This window comes from Dasypus novemcinctus, chromosome 9, assembly GCF_030445035.2.
Source record: "Dasypus novemcinctus isolate mDasNov1 chromosome 9, mDasNov1.1.hap2, whole genome shotgun sequence".
Classification (NCBI taxonomy): Eukaryota; Metazoa; Chordata; class Mammalia; order Cingulata; family Dasypodidae; genus Dasypus; species Dasypus novemcinctus.
In genome coordinates this window covers 102,775,366-102,795,486 of record NC_080681.1, presented here as the reverse complement: position 1 = coordinate 102,795,486, position 20,121 = coordinate 102,775,366, and the positions used below count along the sequence as shown (strand labels likewise).

The following is a 20,121-nucleotide window of genomic DNA, read 5'->3' as shown; positions in this document are numbered from 1 at the left end:
CCAGGGGCCGAAGGGTGGGGGGCTATGGGGCAGGAAGCTTTGGGTGCTGAAGGCTTGTGGTTGGGCTGCTGGGGCCGGGTTGGCTGCGGAGCCCTCAGGAGGAGGCAGGAAGTCAGGGTAGGACGTGGGCGCGGGGAGACAGGCGGTGGCTACGACGGCAAGGGGAGCTGAGACTGTCTGGGCGGCCAGGCCAGGCCAGGAGGACCATGTGAATGGGGCCAGAGGGCTCCCAGGCTGGGCAGGTAAGGGGTACTGGGAACAGGGCTCCAGGGGCTGTGGTGGGGGGGGGTGACAGCAAAGAGTCAGCAGCTGGGCAGGGGGCCAGGCTCCCCGGGTATGCAGCAGCTCTTCAGGCTGGGGCACAGGTGGGAGTCATGGAGCGTGGCTGGAGCTCCTCTTTCCTGCTTGGCTGGTGGCTCTGGCCCCTGCCACACTGCCCACCATCAGCCCTTGTCTCACTGGGAACATGTGTCTTGGAGATCTGACACATGGATGGTCAGATATTTAAAAGGCCTTCAGAAATCACCATGTTCAGTCTCTTACATGATGGGTGAGCCTCCTGAGACCCAGAGCAGGCCGGATGCCCACTCGCCACAGCCCCTCAGCAAGGCAGGGGCAGGGCCAGGATGGAACGCAGAGCTCCGGCCTCCCTGGGGGAGCGTGGTGGCCTAGGCCATGACCCCCACCCCCATGGTGTAGGGTGATGTTCAGATGGACAGACTTGAGTCCAGGGGACCCAGGATTCCTTCTGGGTCTGCTAGGGCAGACCTAGCGACCATAATTATCTCCGGAGTGAGAGAGGAGTCACCAAGAGTGTCCGGGGGACATGTGAGAAGTGATCGTAGCTGTCAGGGACCAGCAGGGCTTGGGAGAGGGAAGGGAGCGCAACGGGAACTGCTGGCTATGTGAGGGGATATTTATGACCTGGGATAGACTCTCCAGGGCGGAAGTATCTGGTCTGACGCCAGGAGAGGATGATGGAAGAAGTGGAGAGGAAGAGCTATTTTTATCTCAGACAGGGATGCAGTTGGCCCTGGGCAAGGAACTCTGAACTTCCATCTCGAAAGCTGCCACTCCTGCCTCTGCCGAGAGTCGCAGAAGGTCCTGCCTGCTCCCCTTGCTTCCTCCTGCCTCAGCCCTCAGCTGCGGCTGCTGGTGTAGGGCCAGATGGTCCTGTTGATTACTCCTTCAAGCCCCAGGGAGGTGGAGACCCTGGAAGTCCTCGTCAGCTACCTGCCCACCCCCTCACTTTCTAGTTCTGAGCCTTCAGCAGAGTGGGGGAGTCCCCAGCCTCAGTCAAACATTCCAGGTTCCCCCGCCATGCCCTCCACCATTGGAGTTTCTCTTGACACATAATTTCCGCCTTATCAGCATGTCCCAGCCTTTCCCCTGTCCCCAGCTCCAAGGCCTGCGGGGGCTGGGGAATGTTGGCTCATCTGTGCTTCAGGGGGCCTCACCCATGCCCTGGACAGACAGGGACAGTCCCCTCCTTTCTTGGGCTAATTGATGAATCAGTCCCTCATCTTCAGGGCTCAAGGAGAGAGGCTCTTCCCAAAAGGAGAAAGGGCTAAATAGGGACAGAGAAAGGGCTGAGAGTTGAGAGAAGCAGAGAAGGCTTCTCTTGCGGGGATCTGGAAGTCTTCCTGAAGAGTCAGGGCAGTTCTGAGAAGGACAAGAGCCCATTTTGCAGCATTCTCAGGACATGAAGCCCAAATCGCTATTCCTGAGCTCGATTCCTTGGGTACCACGAGGCAGAGGCCAACAGCAAGAGAGCCAGGGGACACAGCACAGTGCCAAGAGCATGCCTGTTGTTGTTGTTGTTTAACAAAAAAACAGGCAAACAAACAAGAACATTCTTCACCTAGAGCATGTGTTTTAGAGCCAGGCAGGCCCAGGTATAATTCTGGTTCCACCATTTCCTTGGACAAGTGGCTTCACCCCTCTGAACTTCAGTTTACTTATCTGAGGAAATGATAAAACCCACCCTTACAAAGTGCTGGCAGGGGGAATCAGAGAGAAAATAATGACTGTGATGTTCCCTGACTGGTACCTGACACAGAGTAGGTACTATGTGTTCAAATGGTGTACCAGAGGGAAGGCTGTCCTCACCCAGAATTATGCCCCTCAGCACCTCGGCGGGCCAGTGAACCGCCCATTCCCTCGCTCTTGCAGTGTGGCTTTGCATATGAGCTTGTTGTTTCCTGTGTATAGTGGGTGTGAGAACTCAGGCAGGCTGGATACTGGGCTGGGCCTGGGTCTGCCTCAGAGGAGGGTTCCACACACAGTTTCACACACACATAGCCTCCCTATCCAAAACTTGCTAGATATCTTCATGAGGAGGTGTATGTGTGCATGTACATTCAGGGGCAAAAGCAGAGACTACACATATAGCCCGCCTTGGCTTGTAAAAATCCATATCCACACTCACAGGCTGAGGGCTTCAAGGCCACGTTCAACTCAGTGAAAGCAATACTGAGCGGAGACGGGTGGGGTGGGGAGAGGTAGGACCAAGATAACATCTAGGGACCCAGCCTCTAACAATCAACCCCAGTGTTAAAGTATCTGGAGCTGCATTTTCACAGCTTGTTCCAAAGCACATCAGTTCCATGAGGCACCTGGAAAGAAAAGGGCTCTGGGGTCAAGTCCATATGGCTTCAGTTACAAACTCTGTCCCTCTGTGCTAGTTTCACAATCAATGTTAGTTTGTAAGCGCTCTGAAAGTACCCCTAAGAGAAGAAACCTGATTAATTTTGTCTAACCCATTGTTTCCCAAACTTCCTTGGTCACAGAACCTTTTTACCTACTGACTAGTCCACAGCCTATACGTCTTGAGATGGGCAGAGGAGTGGAAAGACAGGCTGTGCAGTTGATCCTCCTCACATGATCACATCTATTGGCAGAGTTTTTGCGTTGGTGGTGGTTTTGTTGTTTTCTGTTTTTCATTTGCAAAATTAACACATGGCTGTTTTAAAAATTCAAACAGTACAGAGGCATATGAAAAATAGAAGAGATGTAACCCCCTCAGTCCATTTCTGGCATGTGCTCACTGTCAACAATCTGGTATGCATTTCTTCTAGATTTTTCTACATGGGGTGGCTGCTTAAGAGCCTGGTCTCTGCAGGCAGGCAGACCAAGGTTCAGAAACTCGCAGGTCCATCTCTTGTTTGTTTGTTGTGAAGCCTCAGATGCATTACCTTCTGTAGGCCTCAGTTTTTACACCTGTAGAATGGGGATAAAAATAGCACTCACCTCATAGAATTATTGTGAGAATTACATGAAATCATGCAAATAAAGGCTTAGCACAGAAGCTGGCTTAAAAAAATTCCCTCTAAGTGCATAGTTAAATGCAAATAGGCTTATCTTCTACATTCAGTTCTGCAACTCACTCGCCACGTTAGCTGTGGGAGGACTTCTTTCCATGCCAGTCCGTGGAGATCTACTTCATCCTTTTAACTGGTGTACTGTTAGCTTGGTAAATGGGCAATGGTGGTGAATTTGAGAGGCTACTTCCTGGCAAGTAGAACTGTTTTGCATTGCCAGTGTTGTCGGGAGTCATAGACATTACTAATCAGCGACCTGATGACGGTTGCGATCTGATGACGGATGCGAAAAGTCAGGGGCCCGCTAGAGGGGCACCCACCTCTACCACAAAGGGCAGAGCCGAGTGGATGAGAGCCCTCTGACTGCTCGCCCGTGTCCCCAGCACTAGCCCAGAGCTGACCACACAGGCGGCAGCCATTCAATTTTTGTTGACAGACTGACCAGCTAAGCAAAGTGGGTCTCCTCTAACCCAGGGACAGAGACCTCATTCCCACGTTCTTTCTAACCGTGTGGTGTTTCCCAAAATGCGACCTGTACATCACCGATGGGTATGAGGTGATTTTAGGGGGTAATGGATGAGTGCTTTAAAATGTGAGTGTATGTATTACATTATTTTTTATTATTCTTGTTATATTATGTGTTTATTTTAATGCGTACTGATGTGCACTTTCTATCTATGGCTGGTGATACTATTTCTTCATTTATGGTTGCTTAAAAGTTTCCTACTAAAGTAAATATATTAAAAGTGAAGAGGCAGTCCATAGACATGGCAAAAATAATGGAAAATGAAGGAAAATGAAGATTATGGGCCATTTTAGTCCGGAAAACGTTTATGACTGGTGCAACGGAATGTCCACCCTAGCCTCAAACAACAGTTATTCTCATTTATTGAGTCCTTGCTATGTACCAAGCACCATGCTAACCTCTTTATATATATTATCTCATACAATGCTTACAACAACTCTAGGTGCAGGGCCTGTGTCCATTCCCATTTTGTGGATGAAGGAACTGAGGGAGGCTCAGATTGGTTTAGAAACCTGCCCAGAGGCCCCCTGCCAGTGACTATGACTGGAGACCTTGGGATTGAAACTATGACATAGATATGGTGAGCTGACCCTTGACGACCTGCAGATTCCCAGAAACCTTAATAAAGTAGCATGGATTGCCAAGCCATAAGCAAGGCTCTGTTCTGATAAAGCAACCATGATATAAAATGCATGTAGCTCTACCGAAGGAAGGGAACTCACTGAAAGGAATTACTAGGTACATACAAGTTACTAGATGGGGGACGTCTACTCAAACTACCAGCCTTAGCTTAGAATAATGGTCCTATAGCCCTTATTTATAGCAATAACTACGACAGAATCAGTTTTATGTCCAAATCATTCCCAGTTTGTGATAGTAAATCTGTCTTGTTTTGCACATAAAAGAAGCCTTATCTTTTTTTTTCTCTGCAGTAAGAGGCAACCAAGTTCATTCAAAAGTGGTATTCTATGAAAAGGAAAGGAACTCAGGGCATAGCCTTGTTTTCCCCACTAGAAATTATTTACCAAGCCTGCCAACCCTGATTCTTGAGTACTACGATGAGGCCTCTGTGTGGGCATTCATAGCTAAGGCTCTTCATTGAATATATGCAACTTTGCCAGTAAGCAAATCTTGGCCAGAAACAAAGGAAATGTTCACAATTATTCCTTACAGATTTTGCCACAAGGTGGCCCAGAGGACAACAATGGTCTACAGTGGAATAGTTGGCTTGCTCTTCATGTAAAGTTTTAGCCCGAGAAACCCAGGCAAGAAGCAGGTACACATTTTTGACAAAATGTTCAACAAATGAATAAGTCTATAGTTTGAGGGAAGGAAGGTATTGCCCTTTAAAAGGGACAAGACACATTTTGAGCCCAGCGATTCAAGATAGCTTCTGTGGCATTGATAAAAGTGAACAAGTTGGCAAGAGCTAGAACTCATGGCGATATGATTCCTAAACAAACCCAGGATCAGAAAATCTAGTCCAGGAGCTTTTTGCAGCCTGGGATTTTTGATCATTTACATACAATGTAAGAAGGGCCACTGTGTGTGTTGGGCAGGTTGGGGACTGTGCAAGAGGGGGAGAGGGGGAACTGAAATCCAGTCTTCCCTTCACTCTCCAAGAATGCAGTCCCAGGGAGGGGTGACCCTTTCACAAGTTGCAAAGTGTTGGTGGATCAGGGATAGCCTTGAGGTTAGACAAGAGCATCAGGAGTTGTAGTCAGAGGCAACAGAATCTACAAAATTCCCACAATTGCCTTTTTTTTTTTAAGATTTTTAAAAACTTCTTTCTCTCCCCTTCCCTGCCGCCCCCCCCCCAAGTTGTCTGCTCTCTGTGTCCATTCACTGTGTGTTCTTCTGTGTCTGCTTGCATTCTTGTCAGCGGCACCCAGAATCTGTGTCCCGTTTTGTTGCATCATCTTGCTGTGTCAGCTCTCTGTGTGTGGCACCTCTCCTGGGCAGGCTGCACTTTTTCTGTGTGGGGTGGCTCTCCTTAGGGGGTGCATTCCTTGCACGTGGGGCTCCCCTATGCAGGGGACACCCCTGCGTGGCCCAGTACTCCTTGCATGCATCAGCACTGCGCATGGGCCAGCTCATTACACGGGTCAGGAGGCCCGGGGTTTGAACCTTGGACCTCCCATGTGGTAGGCTGACACCCTATCCATTGGGCCAAATCCGCTTCCTCCACAATTGACTTTAAAGATTTATGATTTGGGAAAAGAGAATGTCCTGTGTTATTCACCCCAGAATCTGCCCCTGTTGCTAGTTCTCAGAATCATGGGGATTCCTTAGGTCTGTTTTTTGTTTGTTTCTTTTCAGACAATGAGAAATTTATATTGTCTAACTTTCTCTTTTTTACTGCCTTGGTTTTATCAACCTGGTTTAATCATTTTGGCTACCCAGAAATCTGTGTCAAACTAAGACCAGGAGGGTTGGATTCACATTTTATATAAACAGGTATCTGACCTCATAACTGCACAGCTCTACATACTCTCATTCCATTATACATCCACATGAACTGGCACAAACCCACAGCTAAGCACACATAAGCGTGAAGCTCACGAAGCGTATGCCTCCATATGCACATACTTGCATGCACTGAGTCAGGTAGATGTACCCAGAAACATGCATTGGTAGGAGAAACTGTCTTGTTTTGGATGGAGGGTGGACTCCACCTTGTCACACCTGCCCCTCCACCCTGCTTTCACCATGACCTCTGGAGATCTCCCCATGACCTCTCAGGATGTCCCACCCCTCTTTGACTCCCAGGGAGTGAAGAACAGAGGAGAGTACCTTGATAAAGGATGTAAGGGTCTGATTGGAGTTTGGCCTGTACCAAGAGCCCTCAGGGTGCTATTGAGGAAAATCACTTAAACTCTCCATTTTAAAAATGAGGCTGAATTACATTAGTGCTTCCTGAAGTCTTCCCTCCCAAGGACTCTTTTCCTATCCCCTGCCCTTCCCCACCCTGTGGATCTCATGATGTTGAGGTACTACTTTGTTTTTTCTATTTCATAATTTAATTAAAAAATTAACTAGATATGCAATGAAGAAACAACAATACAATTTGTCAAACTAAAAAGCAAGAATTGTACAATTTCGCTTCCAATTTTTGAAATATTGCAATAACTTGAAGGCCTCCGACTTGTCTTTTGGGGTCTCCATGGAGCATGTAAGCTCTAGGATGGGAACCATCAACCAAAATAATCTCTGGCATTGCCAGATTCTGGGGTCTCGTGATTGCTGCCAGGCCCTGCACTCTAAAGCTCACACACTTGTAGAGGGCAAGATCTGCTACCAGCAGCTAGATGGCTCCTGGAGCACAAAACAAGCCATAGAGAAAACAGCAGGGGTCAGATACCCAGCAGAGTTAGAGTTCCTCTTGGCTTAATTTAACACAGCCTGACTTTCTTGACTTTCAGCTCCAGCCTTTAGCCTCCCAGAGCCTCCCAGAACATCAAACCTGGAAGGTACCTTATTCATTTAAGCCCACACCCCATCTGATGTTGGCATTCTCTGCAACACGACCAACATCTATTTTTCCAGGGCCTGTTTGAATAGACATCTCAGCTCATCTTAGGTTGGTTTTAGGTTGCTGTCAGACCTTTCCTGGAGGATTTTGCTGCTAATTAGTTCCTGCACATAATAAAATTAGCAGTCAAAGAGTCATTTGCTGCCACAGATGGGTGGGCTCTGGCTTAGCGGGACTTCTGGAGTGTTCCCTTTAACAAGGCTCTACCAGTGGAGGGAAGAGTAAATGTGTACCCTTTTCCTTAAAGTTTATTGATTTAGCTTTAAATTCTACATTAATTTTGCATTTTCTTCCACAATAGATCTATGTTCGTTTAACTACACAAATAAAGTCAGATAATGCTGATGCTGTAGGAAGATGCGCAACCATAATTTCTGGTCCCTGTGGGGGGCTATGAGTATCTTAATTTGAGAAACGCGGGCCTAAAGTAAAGAGGTCTATTTACAAGACAACCTGTGTCCCTCCCAAATCAGGGGTTGGTAGGACAGAATGGACACTGGTGGAGGAAGGGGAAGTCTTTTCAAACTCCAAACTAAATTAATATGTATGTAAACTTACAAGAAAGGAATGATGAGCCCCATTTGAGAGAAGGGAGAAAGTGAAACTTACGAAGAATGATTTCAGCAAGATCACATAGAGTCAGAAGTAGGTTTTGAACTGAGGTCTCTCTGGCCTGCGCTCCAGCTTTTGCTAACCAGAAACCTCCATTGCTCCCCTCTACCACCTGGTCCCAGCATGGACTAGCAGCTGTAGCTTTGCTCTGCCCCAAATAGGTTATGTGACTTTAGGCAAGTCTTTCAGAACCTCAGTTTATTCATCTAAAATCAGAGGTTGGACTTGAGTGTTTCTAAGACCTTGGCAGTTGGGAGAATCTGTGCATTAACCTTCCCACATACAATTCAACATTTATTAATGACAACTGGTTCTGGTTGCTGGGCAGATTGAGGCAAATAAAGTACAGCGTCTGTTCTTGATGAGCCCCAGCCTGGGGGCAGGAGAGGCTGGAGCGTTGACACGTAGATCTGTAATTATGGCACTCAGTGCGGAAGTTGATGATGGGGTTTAAGTAGAATGTCACCGGAGCCCCCGGTGAGGGGAGCAAAGAACACTAGGAAGGCTTGACAGGGGAGGTGACACTTGAGCTGAGCCTTGAAGGTTGAGTTAGAGTTCAGCAGATGTACAAAAGAAAAAGCGTTTTCCTGTGTACTCATGCACAAAGGCAGTGAGTAAGAAAATAGTGTCAGGAGTTTGGGAAAAGCAAGAGTAGCTCAGAACACAGCATTTGAGTGGAGGGAGTGCTTATGTGTGACAGAATGGACTGAGGAGGTGGATTTCGTCTTGCTAGGAAAGCAGGGATTCTTAGCCAGGGGTCCATGGACCTTTTGAGTTTGAATTGAAAAAAATAAATAACTCAGTTAGATGTCCAACATGAAATGTGTGTTGCCTTGTCAAAGCTACACTGCAGTTTAATACTCTTATTCAAGATAAACAACCACAATCTGCACATTGATGTCTGTAAAAAATAAAATTTAACTTTCCTATATTTTTGATGTATTGGATCATTATTTAATATGTTAAGAAAGAAGCACATATAGATAGTATTATATCATGTTTTTTTTTATTTTAGTAACTATTTCAATATATGTAACTGATTTCCTTTGTAATTTTATGTATTTAAAAACATTATTCTTGTGGGGATGTGTTGGTGCGGGTGTGGTATATTTATTAAATAATACACAGTATGATGTGGACTTAGTATGATTTTTTTTTTTTATGTAGCATGTTCTGAGGGCAGTGGATAACTGCCTGCAAAAAGGTTGATAAGGACAGCAGATATGGTTGTATGACACGGTGGGAAAACTCGAGTTTCTAAGTGTTTGCCAAAATGACCATTTGAACAGATGCTGAACCGTGTTAGGTTATCAGGTATTACAGTTATGGGAACGTTGTAAAACATAATTTTGAATAATCCTAAAATTTAATTTAAAGACATGATGATGTTGAGTGTAATAAAACTATCTGCCGCTACATTCTGAGAAGGGGTCAGTGGTTTTCAACTGACTGGCAAAGGGTTCCGTGGAACAGAAAAGGTTAAGAAGGTGTATTAAAGGGTCTTGAATGCCACGGTAAATCAGACTTTCTCTGAGGACTAACACTTGCTCAACAGTTCTGACGAGCAGTCCTAGGGAAAGAGGACCTCAAGGACGCTCACTTCGCTTCCAGCAGAACAGCTCCTCTTTTACTTGCTCTATTTATGGGGTTCTGCTTGGTTTCATCTCAGAAAGTTTCCACTGCTAAAACAAGCAAGCGAACAAGCACGTTATAGTCAACGGGGCCACTGAAGAGGTTTCTGCTGTTTAAAGCGACCGGCCTTGCGGAGGCGGCAGAGGGGTCAGAGCCTAGATGGCTGACACGAGCCAGCCTCCCGGGCCGGAGAGCGGGCTTCCAGTGGGAGGCGGGGCGTGCGCACCTCTCGGGTAGACCGAGTCGGATCAAAACAGCGCTCGGAGAGCCAATGTGGTTCAGTGGTTGAGCCCCAGCTTTTCACACATGGGGGTCCCGGATTCAACCCCTGGCTCCAGTACCTCAAAAAACAAAAAAAAAAACAAAAAAAACCGCATAGGTCTCTCCCAAGACATGGAGAAGTGTATACTTGGTCTCTGGCGGGGAGTCCTCCAACACCGGGGACGGCAGGAGGGGGGAGAGGCAGGAAGTGGGCAACCAGACTAACAAAGGTGCCTGTGGCGGTTTGCCCATCCCAGGTGGGAAGGCGGGGCCCGGGGCCCGGCAGGGACCTTGTGTGACTTTACTTGTGGCCTGGGGGCTCAAAGAGAGCACTGGTCAGGAGTTAGGACCCCCGCCCCCTACTTTTCAGCTTTTTTTGTGGCTGGTGAATGGGGGTGGGGTGGGGAGCCGACTTCAGGTACTTTGGGAAATTCCCAGGGCAAGGCCCTTGGACATCTGATGTTAGGGGAGGCAGATCATGGGGGAGCCCCTTCAGCCCCCTCTCTATACCCCTAGGGACCATGGGCTGTGGCTGCAGCTCGAACCCTGAAGATGACTGGATGGAAAACATCGACGTGTGTGAGAACTGCCATTACCCCATAGTTCCACTGGATGGCAAGAGCACGGTAAGAGGCCAGACTGGGGGCTTGGCAAGGGAGTCTGGTGGAGTGCAGGGCCCAGGGACACCCAGAGGAAAGAACTGCAGGCTCCTGAAAGAACAGAGTTGACCCTCTCCCATGGAATACAGAAGAGAGGCCCAGAGAAGGACAGGACTCTCCCAAGGCCACACAGCAACAGCAAGTAGTTGGCAAAGTCATTGTTCTGACCCAGTCAGGCTGAAGAAGTGAAGACAAGCAGCAAGGGGAAGCGAGGGGTCAAGGTGTGACCCAGCCTCTTGCTCTCTGACCTCACCCTCGTTCCCCATCCCACAGCTACCCATCGGGAATGGTTCTGAGGTGCGGGATCCACTGGTCACCTACGAGGGCTCCATTCCACCGGCCTCCCCACTGCAAGGTGACCCCTCCAGGCACGGGGACCCTTGGCTGCCTGCCCCCATCTGCTCCCCACCCGCCTTCTACCCCATCCTGCCCCTCTGCCCCCAGGCTCTTACCCTGCCCTGTACTCCTGGGTTCTGTGCTCCCTGCCCACCCAGGCGGGTCTGCTCTGACTCCAGCTGTCTTTACAGACAACCTGGTTATCGCCCTGCACAGCTACGAGCCCTCTCACGACGGAGACCTGGGCTTCGAGAAGGGCGAACAGCTACGCATCCTGGAGCAGTGAGTGCCCTCTCCACCTCGCCCACCTGGGTTCTGCAGTCTGTGAGGGAGCTGGGGCTCCTGAGCTGAGACCCCGGCCCCTGCTGTTACACGTACCTCCTGCCCAGTTACTGTGGCCTCTGCTTGGGCCCGGGGGGCCCTTGGGACCAAATGGAAGGCCCGGAGTGCTTGAGCTGAGGGATGGGATAAGCCCGGCGGTCTGACCCTCCGAGGAAGGGTCCCTAGCCGAGGCGAGGGCTCAGCGGCCGTCCTGATGGCCACTGTGGCACAGGACCGGCGAGTGGTGGAAGGCGCAGTCCCTGACCACAGGCCAGGAAGGCTTCATCCCCTTCAACTTCGTGGCCAAAGCGAACAGCCTGGAGCCCGAACCGTGAGTGGGGACGCGTCGAGGGGGAGGCTGGGAGCAGATCTAGGGACCCTGGAGCAGGGGAGAGGTGCCGGGGGTGGCGGCGAAGGCTTGAGGGGCGTGAAGGAAGAGCGGGCCCACAGACTGGACGACGGCCATCGCTTCTGTCCTGCGCAGCTGGTTCTTCAAGAACCTGAGCCGCAAAGACGCGGAGCGGCAACTCCTGGCGCCCGGGAACACGCATGGCTCCTTCCTGATCCGGGAGAGCGAGAGCACCGCGGGTGAGCGCCGCGGCGGGGGCGCGCGGGGGCGCGCGGGGGCGCGCGGGGGCGCGCGGGGGCGCGCGGGGGCGCGCGGGGGCGCGCGGGGGCGCGCGGGGGCGCGCGGGGGCGCGCGGGGGCGCGCGGGGGCGCGCGGCGAGGGGGCCCGCTCGCCCGCCTTCCTTCGCTTCTGTTGGTTCCTTCGCTCATCCCTTCGTTCACCCAGGGTCGTTTTCACTGTCTGTGCGGGACTTCGATCAGAACCAGGGAGAGGTGGTAAAGCATTACAAGATCCGGAACCTGGACAACGGCGGCTTCTACATCTCCCCCCGCATCACTTTCCCCGGGCTGCACGCACTAGTTCGCCATTACACCAGTGAGCCCCGCAGGGCCCCCTCAGATACACCCCTGAGACCCCTGCACTTAGCCCCGACGATCTCCACCCCTCCTTGCGCTCCTTCGTTTCCCCCCCTGGGTAGGGTGGGGCCCCCGACCCCACTGCTCCAGGGGGCTGGGGACAGCCCGACACTTCCCTGCCAGTCCATTTCGCCTAGCCTAGGGCTCGCTGGGGTGGGTGTGGGGGGGAGCCCCAGGACCGCCCTGCTGACAGCCCCGCCCCTTGCCCCGTGTCCCTGCAGATGCTTCGGATGGACTGTGCACGCGGTTGAGCCGTCCCTGCCAGACCCAGAAGCCCCAGAAGCCGTGGTGGGAGGACGAGTGGGAGGTCCCCAGGGAGACGCTGAAGCTGGTGGAGCGGCTGGGGGCTGGCCAGTTTGGGGAGGTGTGGATGGGTGAGTGCGGCCCTCCAGGACTGTCGGGGAGCGGGGAGGAAGGGGCGTCCGCAGAAGTGGGGCCGAGCTCGCCAGAGTCAGAGCCTCGCCCCAGGGCAGCTGCCTGGCTCCGGGTGACGTCCCCAGCCCCCTCCCCCAGGGTACTACAACGGGCACACGAAGGTGGCGGTGAAGAGCCTGAAGCAGGGCAGCATGTCCCCCGACGCCTTCCTGGCCGAGGCCAACCTCATGAAGAAGCTGCAGCACCAGCGGCTGGTGCGGCTCTACGCGGTGGTCACGCAGGAGCCCATTTACATCATCACGGAGTACATGGAGAACGGTGGGCACCGCGGCCGCCCGCGGCCGCTGGGGGCGCTGTCGCTGCCTCCTCCCCTGCGGGAGGGGGGATACACCGTTTCCCTCTAGCTCAGCACCCAGGGTTTCCAGGCGAGCTTTCTTGGGCGCTTGAGCATGTAATCAGGCGAACAAGCAGATCTGAAGTCCCATGTGCCTTCCTCAAAGCTCTTCCATGATTTCAGGATGTTTGATCTCTGGAGATGAGTGGCCTCTGCCCTGGGCCCCTACCCCCATTCCTCTTCCTTTCTCCCCAAAATCTTGGGAGGGCGGATGTGCCCCAACGCTCTTTTTTTCGGTTCTGGGTGGGCCCATCCCCCCTCCTCGGAAGGGGCTGCTATCGGTACTGTGTTATTGGACAGAGTGAGAGCTACAGTAAGGCGAAATGGAAGCATTAGGGCTTTGCTGATTTGCTGTTTGACCGAGGCCAATTCTCTGTCCCACCCCTGTCCCTCAGTTTCCCTAACAGCGGAAAACTAAACGGGCTCACCCAGAAACAAAACCGAGTACTCATTAGGGGCTCTAGAGTCTGACTGCCTGGGTTAGAATCCTGGCTCCGTAATTGTATGGCCTTGAGCTAATCACTTAGATTTTCTCTGCTTTAGTTTCCTCAACTGTAACATGGTGATAATAATGCAGTAGTAACTTCCTCATAGGGTCTTTGTGGGAATGAAAGAGTTAATGCATTTAAAGTAGTTAGAACAGTGCCTGCCATATATTAACACAATAAGTTTGTTGTTATCTGGCTCTCCTTCTTTGGGAATACAATATCTGTCCCCCTTCCAAGAAGGGAAACAAGCTGTTAATTGGCTAGTGAGTTCTAGACATGGCAAATAGGTTTTGTCATGTGTGCCTATTTTGATTGGCTGCTAGTTGCCTGGAGCGCTGGGTTGAAAAGGATTCTGAGGCTCATTGGAAGTGAGTGCTACAATTGTGAGCAATATCTGCCATGGATACGGTGGCGGAATGGCTGTATATGCACACATATTCTATGCCTCTGGGTAAGACCTTTAGCACTCATTGTGGGGACACTCGAGATGCTGTCATCCTCACACAGGTTTTAATCTCTTGGGAAGGGCCAACAGGCACTAGCTCCATCCTAGCAACTCCCATTTGTGTTCTTCCAGCCATCCTCTGCTCCTAGAGATGTGGTCCCTCAGGCCCTAGGCATCTCTTTCCATCCTCCATTCAATACAGTCAGGACAGAGTCATTGCTGCTTACTTTGGGCTGGCCCTGGGAACACAGATGGATAAAACAAGGTTCCTACTGTCAGGGGAATTTAGTAATAGGTGCGGTGCAGACCAGGGTTTGTGCATTGGGGGTGGGGTGGGGGAGGTTTCAGCATACCATGCATGGGGATTCAGATGAAGATGCAACTTTTATGCCGGGGCATTCTAGCTGGCCAAGAGAGAAAAGTAGAATTTTTAGCAGGCAGAGATGAGACAAAGAGACTTCGGGATGATGTGAGAGTCCAGCAGTCTGTGTGAAGAATTTCAAAATTGTCTAGCGTGAATAGAGTAAAAGGGAGGCAGGGGTGGGGAGAGAAGAAGAAATGTGGATCATGCAGGGCCTGGCTGAGGAGTTTGGGCTTTACCCTATTGGTGATAAGAAGCCTACAGAGCCCTCCAAGCATGTTCTATCCCAGCCTTCTGGAAAAGTGCCTCACATATGCTGAGCGTCCTCACCCTGGGCACATACTCCTCCATTCCCATACCTTCTTTTTTTTTTTTTTTTTAAGATTTACTTATTTATTTCTCTCCCTTCCCCCCCCCCCAGTTGTCTGTTCTCTGTGTCTATTTGCTGCGTGTTCTTCTTTGTCCACTTCTGTTGTTGTCAGTGGCATGGGAATATGTGTTTCTTTTTGTTTCATCATCTTGTGTCAGCTCTCCGTGTGTGCCGCACCATTCCTGGGCAGGCTGTACTTTCTTTCGCGCTGGGCGGCTCTCCTTACGGGGTGCGCTCCTTGTGCGTGGGGCTTCCCTACGCAGGGACACCCCTGCGTGGCAGGGCACACCTTGCATCAGCACTGCACGTGGGCCAGCTCCACACGGGTCAAGGAGGCCCGGGATTTGAACCATGGACCTCCCATGTGGTAGATGGATGCCCTAACCACTGGGCCAAGTCCGCTTCCCCCCATACCTTCTTTTCCTTTCCTGCCAGACACTGCTTCTAGACACCCTCCCAGTTGGGAAGAAGGGTCTAAGGATCTCCCCTGGGGCAACTTGAAGCAGTATGGCAGAAGGATCTCTCCCCTCTGCCCCCTCTGCCTTCATACTCATGCTTCTGCCCACAGGGAGCCTGGTGGATTTCCTCAAAACTCCCCCAGGCATCAAGCTGACCATTAACAAGCTCTTGGACATGGCAGCCCAGGTAAGGAGACTAGGGAGGGACTGGGCATGGGCACAGGCCAGTGGGGTGAGGATGTCCACCCCGAGACTGCTGACCTGGACCTGGCCTGCAGATTGCCGAGGGCATGGCATTCATTGAGGAGCGGAATTACATCCACCGCGACCTGCGGGCCGCCAACATCCTGGTGTCTGATACCCTGAGCTGCAAGATCGCCGACTTCGGCCTAGCACGCCTCATTGAAGACAACGAGTACACAGCCAGGGAGGGTAGGTGTGGGGTGTGAGGGGGGTCTGGGGTCTGACAGGGTCTGGCCAAGCAAACCCAAGTGACTTCACTCTGCCTCCCCTCAGGGGCCAAGTTTCCCATCAAGTGGACAGCACCAGAAGCCATAAACTATGGGACATTCACCATCAAGTCAGACGTCTGGTCTTTCGGAATCCTACTGACAGAGATTGTCACTCATGGCCGCATCCCCTACCCAGGTCAGGGTCAAGGGCAGGAATTGAAAGGGTTGATGGGGAAATGCAGCAAATCCATGTTTTTCTACTCAAGTCTTCCTAGGTCCAGAATCTGAAACTTTCTAGCTGCTTCTCCTCCATTCTCTTGAGGGTGTGACCTCAGCATCTCCAGCAAGTGCACTTCTCCCAGGGCTGGTTTCCATCTCTGTCTCTGGATCTCTTTCTCCCTTCAATAATACCAGCTCTTTTCTTTAGTTCTGGCACATGCAGCCTTGTATGGCACAGGCATATCTGAACTGGGTAGCAAGTGACCTGCTGTTATAGATCTGCCACAAGTACTAATTTTCTATTTGACTTTAAATGGATGGTGCCTTCTTTCCCCATGTGTTAAATGTGGGAGCACCTACTCTGTGCTGACTACTGTTCTAAGTGTTTTATGTGTATTAACTCTTTTAACGCTCACAGCATCTTCTGAAGGAGATATGATTGCAGGCTTGTTGTAGATGTTAAATGAGGTTAGAACAGTATCTGACCCATGTGTTATATAATGGGCTTTGAAATCCTGGTTTGTGCCCTTACAGGACTCTGGGGTCATTAAGATGCTTCAAACTCAGGCATTGAGAAAAAAAAACCAAACAGACATCACGTAGTAAGCACCCAAGAGGAAGTTTTATTATTAATCATCACTGACTTTGGGTATGTCACAGCCTCTCTGAGCCTCAGATTCCTGATATGAAAAAGAAAGATTGTGAAAGAGCCTGACTCATAATAGGTGCTCATTAAACACTGACTTCCCTTTCCTCGAAACTTTCTGTCTTAAGCAGGTGGGAGACATGTAAGCAACTAATTTCTACCCTCTCCCACCCCTCTTTCGATCTCTTGGATGAAACCCTTTACCCCTTATCACAACCAAGACAGGGCCAGAATTTTTTGAAAGGAGCTTGCTAGGAAGTTCTGCAGAAAGGAAATGGAACACAAAGAGGAGAGTAGGGAGGTCATGGAGCACAGTGGCCAGATTTGTAGAGGCTTCCTGCATTCCCAGAGCAGGAAACCTTCCTCCCAGGAAGTGCAAAGCTTCCTCCCAGGAAGGCAAAGCACCTTAGAATCAGGTGACTGCCTGAAGAACTTTCCTGCCCTGGATTTGGCCAACATCATGCAGAGCCCGGGGGCAGCACTTGGCCTAAACCACACACTCCAGCCCTGCCAGGGGCCTTTTCTGCTCCTCCACTGTGCCTGTAGAGGCTAACTCATTGGGAATTTCTCTTTTAGAAGAAAAAGGGCGGTGGAAGCATGATGATAAATGGCAACTATCGTATGGTTTCGGGGTTGGAAAACAATGGGGAATAATCGGGACTTCGCTGAACTTGCATCAGCTGGAGCAGATGGTGTCATTAAGGCATTGGGACCCTAAAAACAGATTCTTTCTTTTTCAAGAGAAACCAAAACTCAGAGCTTTGCAAAAAATTACCCATTTCTAAATATTGGCAATGACTCAAACTGTTTAAAAACATGATTGGACCAAACCAAGGTAGGTCTGTGGGTTATATTTGGCTTATGGGCTGCCAAGTCTGTAAGTTTGACTTTAGCCAAGGCTGTTTGATTCCCTGGCCTATGTCTTCCTATGTCCTGACTCTGGAAAGTGAGGGGCCCATAGCTAGAGCCTTCCCAGGGACAGGGCCTGGGGAGGCAAAAGTCTCTATTGACCAGGATCTAGTCCCAACCTCTGTAGGAGCAAAAATTCTATTTCGCCAAGACCCTAAAAGGGTTTAGTTTTTGGAGACTGCCTGTCACAGTTTCCTCTCAGGAGACTGAAGGAGAAACAAGAGGCCATTTGGGTAATTTAGAAACAGGGGGCTGTGTGTTTGCCATGATCATGCAGCTCTCCAGAGCAGTCTCTTGGCCAGGGAGGCCAGAACCAGCGCAAAGGGAGGGGACTTTTGCATCCAGGCCATGGAGGTGCCTGGTGAACCACGGCCCCATGCAAGGTCTGCTTTGCTGGGACCCAGGATCCATCTGGCTTCCTGGTACAGCATCCCCTATATCTTGGTCCTAAAGCTGGATAAACCCCACCACTCTCCTGGCTGAGGCTCTCAGCCTTTCCTCAGCCCTGACCTTCCCCACCAAATAAAAAGAATCACAGCTCACCTTTCTGAAGCATCTCCTTTCCAGGCACTATACTCAGTGCTTTGTATACATTATCTCATTCAATCCTCTTTAAGAACCCTGTGAGGGAAGCAGATTTGGCTTAATGGATAGAGCATCCACCTACCACATGGGAGGTCCAGGGTTCAAACTAGGGCTTCCTGACCCATGTGATGAGCTGGCCCACATGCAGTGCTGAAGCATGCAAGGAGTGCCTTGCCACGCAGGGGTGTGCCTGCGTAGGGGAGCCCCACATGCAAGGAGTGCGCCCTGTAAGGAGAGCCATCCAGCGCGAAAAAAGTGCAGCTTGCCCAGGAGTGGCACCGCACACACTGAGAATTGATGCAGCAAGATGATGCAACAAAAAGAGACATGGATTCCCGGTGCTGCTGAAAAAAAATCACCCTTTTAAAAAAAAAAAGGACCATGTGAGATAGGACCAACTAATAACCCCATTTTCCAGACAATGAAATTGAGGCTAAAAGAGATCACATAGCAAATATATGTGTTATTGAGTGTCTAAGCTATACCAGTCACTCCAGGTGGCACAACTGACATTCAGCAGGCACTCCCAGCATGGCCTTAACATTAATGAAGGCCCAGATCCTTTCAGATTGGTGCTCACACCGTGCCAGTTGTTAAATATTCTGAATAGCACCCCTGACTAAGGGATTCAAAGCCTGAAGCCTTGATGTCGTTTCTCCCATCAATTTCTAGGGATGACCAATCCCGAGGTCATTCAGAATCTGGAGCGAGGCTACCGCATGGTACAGCCTGACAACTGTCCGGAGGAGCTGTACGACCTCATGATGCTGTGCTGGAAAGAGCGCCCAGAGGATCGGCCTACCTTTGACTACCTGCGCAGTGTGCTGGAGGACTTCTTCACGGCCACGGAGGGCCAGTACCAGCCCCAGCCTTGAGGGGCCTAGTTGGTCTGGGGCCTGGAGCCCTCCCCAAATCTAGCTGCCCGGGAGATGGAGTTCTAATGCTGTACTCCTGTGGTCTGTGCACATTTGGACACTGCACATGAATCCTGTCCACATGTGACACATTCACATCTTGTGCTTGCGTGGGCTCTGCACACGTGTCTTGTACATCTGTGGTCGATGCCTGTTTGTTTTGGTCCCCTGTCCAAAATGTCCCTTTCTGGATCCTCATACTTCCTGGGCCCACAAGAGGAGAGAGGCCTGTGATTGACACCAGCTTCTGCTCCCCACCCCTGTCCTTTCCCGGTGTCATCAAGAAGCTCCCTAAGGCTACAACCTTATCTAATACCTCTGTGCGTTCCTCTGGGTGCCTGGCACACATCAGGAGCTCAATAAATGTCTGTTGATGAAAGTTGTACATCTCACTGCTCCCCATTCCCATCTCCTCTTCCTTTGGGAGGAGGGTGGGGCTTCAGAAGATGGAAACTAGGTTACCCCAAGTTGGGGTGCAAAATGAAATGAGGGGATATCTGAATTTTTTTTCCAAGAGGAGTTCCTTATACTCTACTGTGGGGGCTCTGCCATCCTTTCAAATGGGAAAATGCTCCTCACCCCCAAACCAAAGGATTCAGGCTGATCTCTATCTGGTATCCTCAGGAATGGGTGTGCCACAGGGTCCCCCACCTCCCTTGATATAAGGGCAATAACATTTTTAACAGCTAGTGACAGAAGGACCGTGCTTGCCTCAAATATGTTTTGATTAACTTTCAGGGTATCTTTAAAAATTGAATTAATTTGCTTATTTAACAATTAGTTATTGAACATCTGTGTGACAGGCACTATTCTAGGCTCATAGGACACACAGTAGAAAAAAACACAAAAAAATCTCTGCCCTTGTGGAGTTTACATTTTAGTAAAGGAAGACAGACAATAAACAATAATCACCATAAAGAAGTAAATTTAGATAGTGAGCTACAAGTTGATACATGCAGGGGGAAGATTAGAGCAGGGTAAGGGAGATTAGGAAAGTCACATTTTGGGGGAGGTTTGAAATTTTAAAGAGGATGCTCAGGGAAGGGCTCATTGAGGAGGTGACATTTTAGCAAAAATTTGAAGATAAGGGAGTAAGCCACGTGGTATGGGAGAGTAACTCCCTCTTTAAAACGTGGGACATGAGATTTCCCCTTACCAGAGTCCCCCTCCATTTCCTATTGCTCCCACACAATAAATTTGTGTGTTAGTAGATGTTGTCCTTCTAAGAAAGAGGAAAATGAATTTTTTCATCTACATCATTAAAAATGAGAAAATTAAATATATCCCTACATGGTGGTGTGTTTGAAGAAAGATTGGAAAGG

General features: G+C 50.2%; 1 protein-coding gene across 1 annotated transcript; it reads left to right on the top strand.

Annotated features, from left to right (window-relative positions):
* Positions 1 to 131: 131 nt before the first annotated feature.
* Positions 132 to 19,178, top strand: LCK (LCK proto-oncogene, Src family tyrosine kinase). Its single transcript, XM_004471349.2, has 13 exons — positions 132 to 242; positions 10,400 to 10,509; positions 10,816 to 10,897; positions 11,070 to 11,160; positions 11,432 to 11,530; positions 11,684 to 11,787; positions 11,993 to 12,142; positions 12,405 to 12,557; positions 12,697 to 12,876; positions 15,185 to 15,261; positions 15,353 to 15,506; positions 15,591 to 15,722; positions 18,558 to 19,178. The coding sequence occupies exons 2-13, from the start codon at positions 10,405 to 10,407 to the stop codon at positions 18,758 to 18,760; spliced, it is 1,530 nt and encodes a 509-aa protein (XP_004471406.1). The 5' UTR covers positions 132 to 242; positions 10,400 to 10,404; the 3' UTR covers positions 18,761 to 19,178.
* Positions 19,179 to 20,121: the final 943 nt, after the last annotated feature.

Bases quoted from the DNA above. Each gene is read 5' to 3' on its own strand.
- LCK (XM_004471349.2), top strand. From the start codon at position 10,405: ATGGGCTGTGGCTGCAGCTCGAACCCTGAAGATGACTGGATGGAAAAC. The intron at 10,510-10,815 runs GTAAGAGGCCAG...CCCATCCCACAG, and splicing joins CACTGGATGGCAAGAGCACG to CTACCCATCGGGAATGGTTC. The intron at 12,143-12,404 runs GTGAGCCCCGCA...GTGTCCCTGCAG, and splicing joins ACTAGTTCGCCATTACACCA to ATGCTTCGGATGGACTGTGC.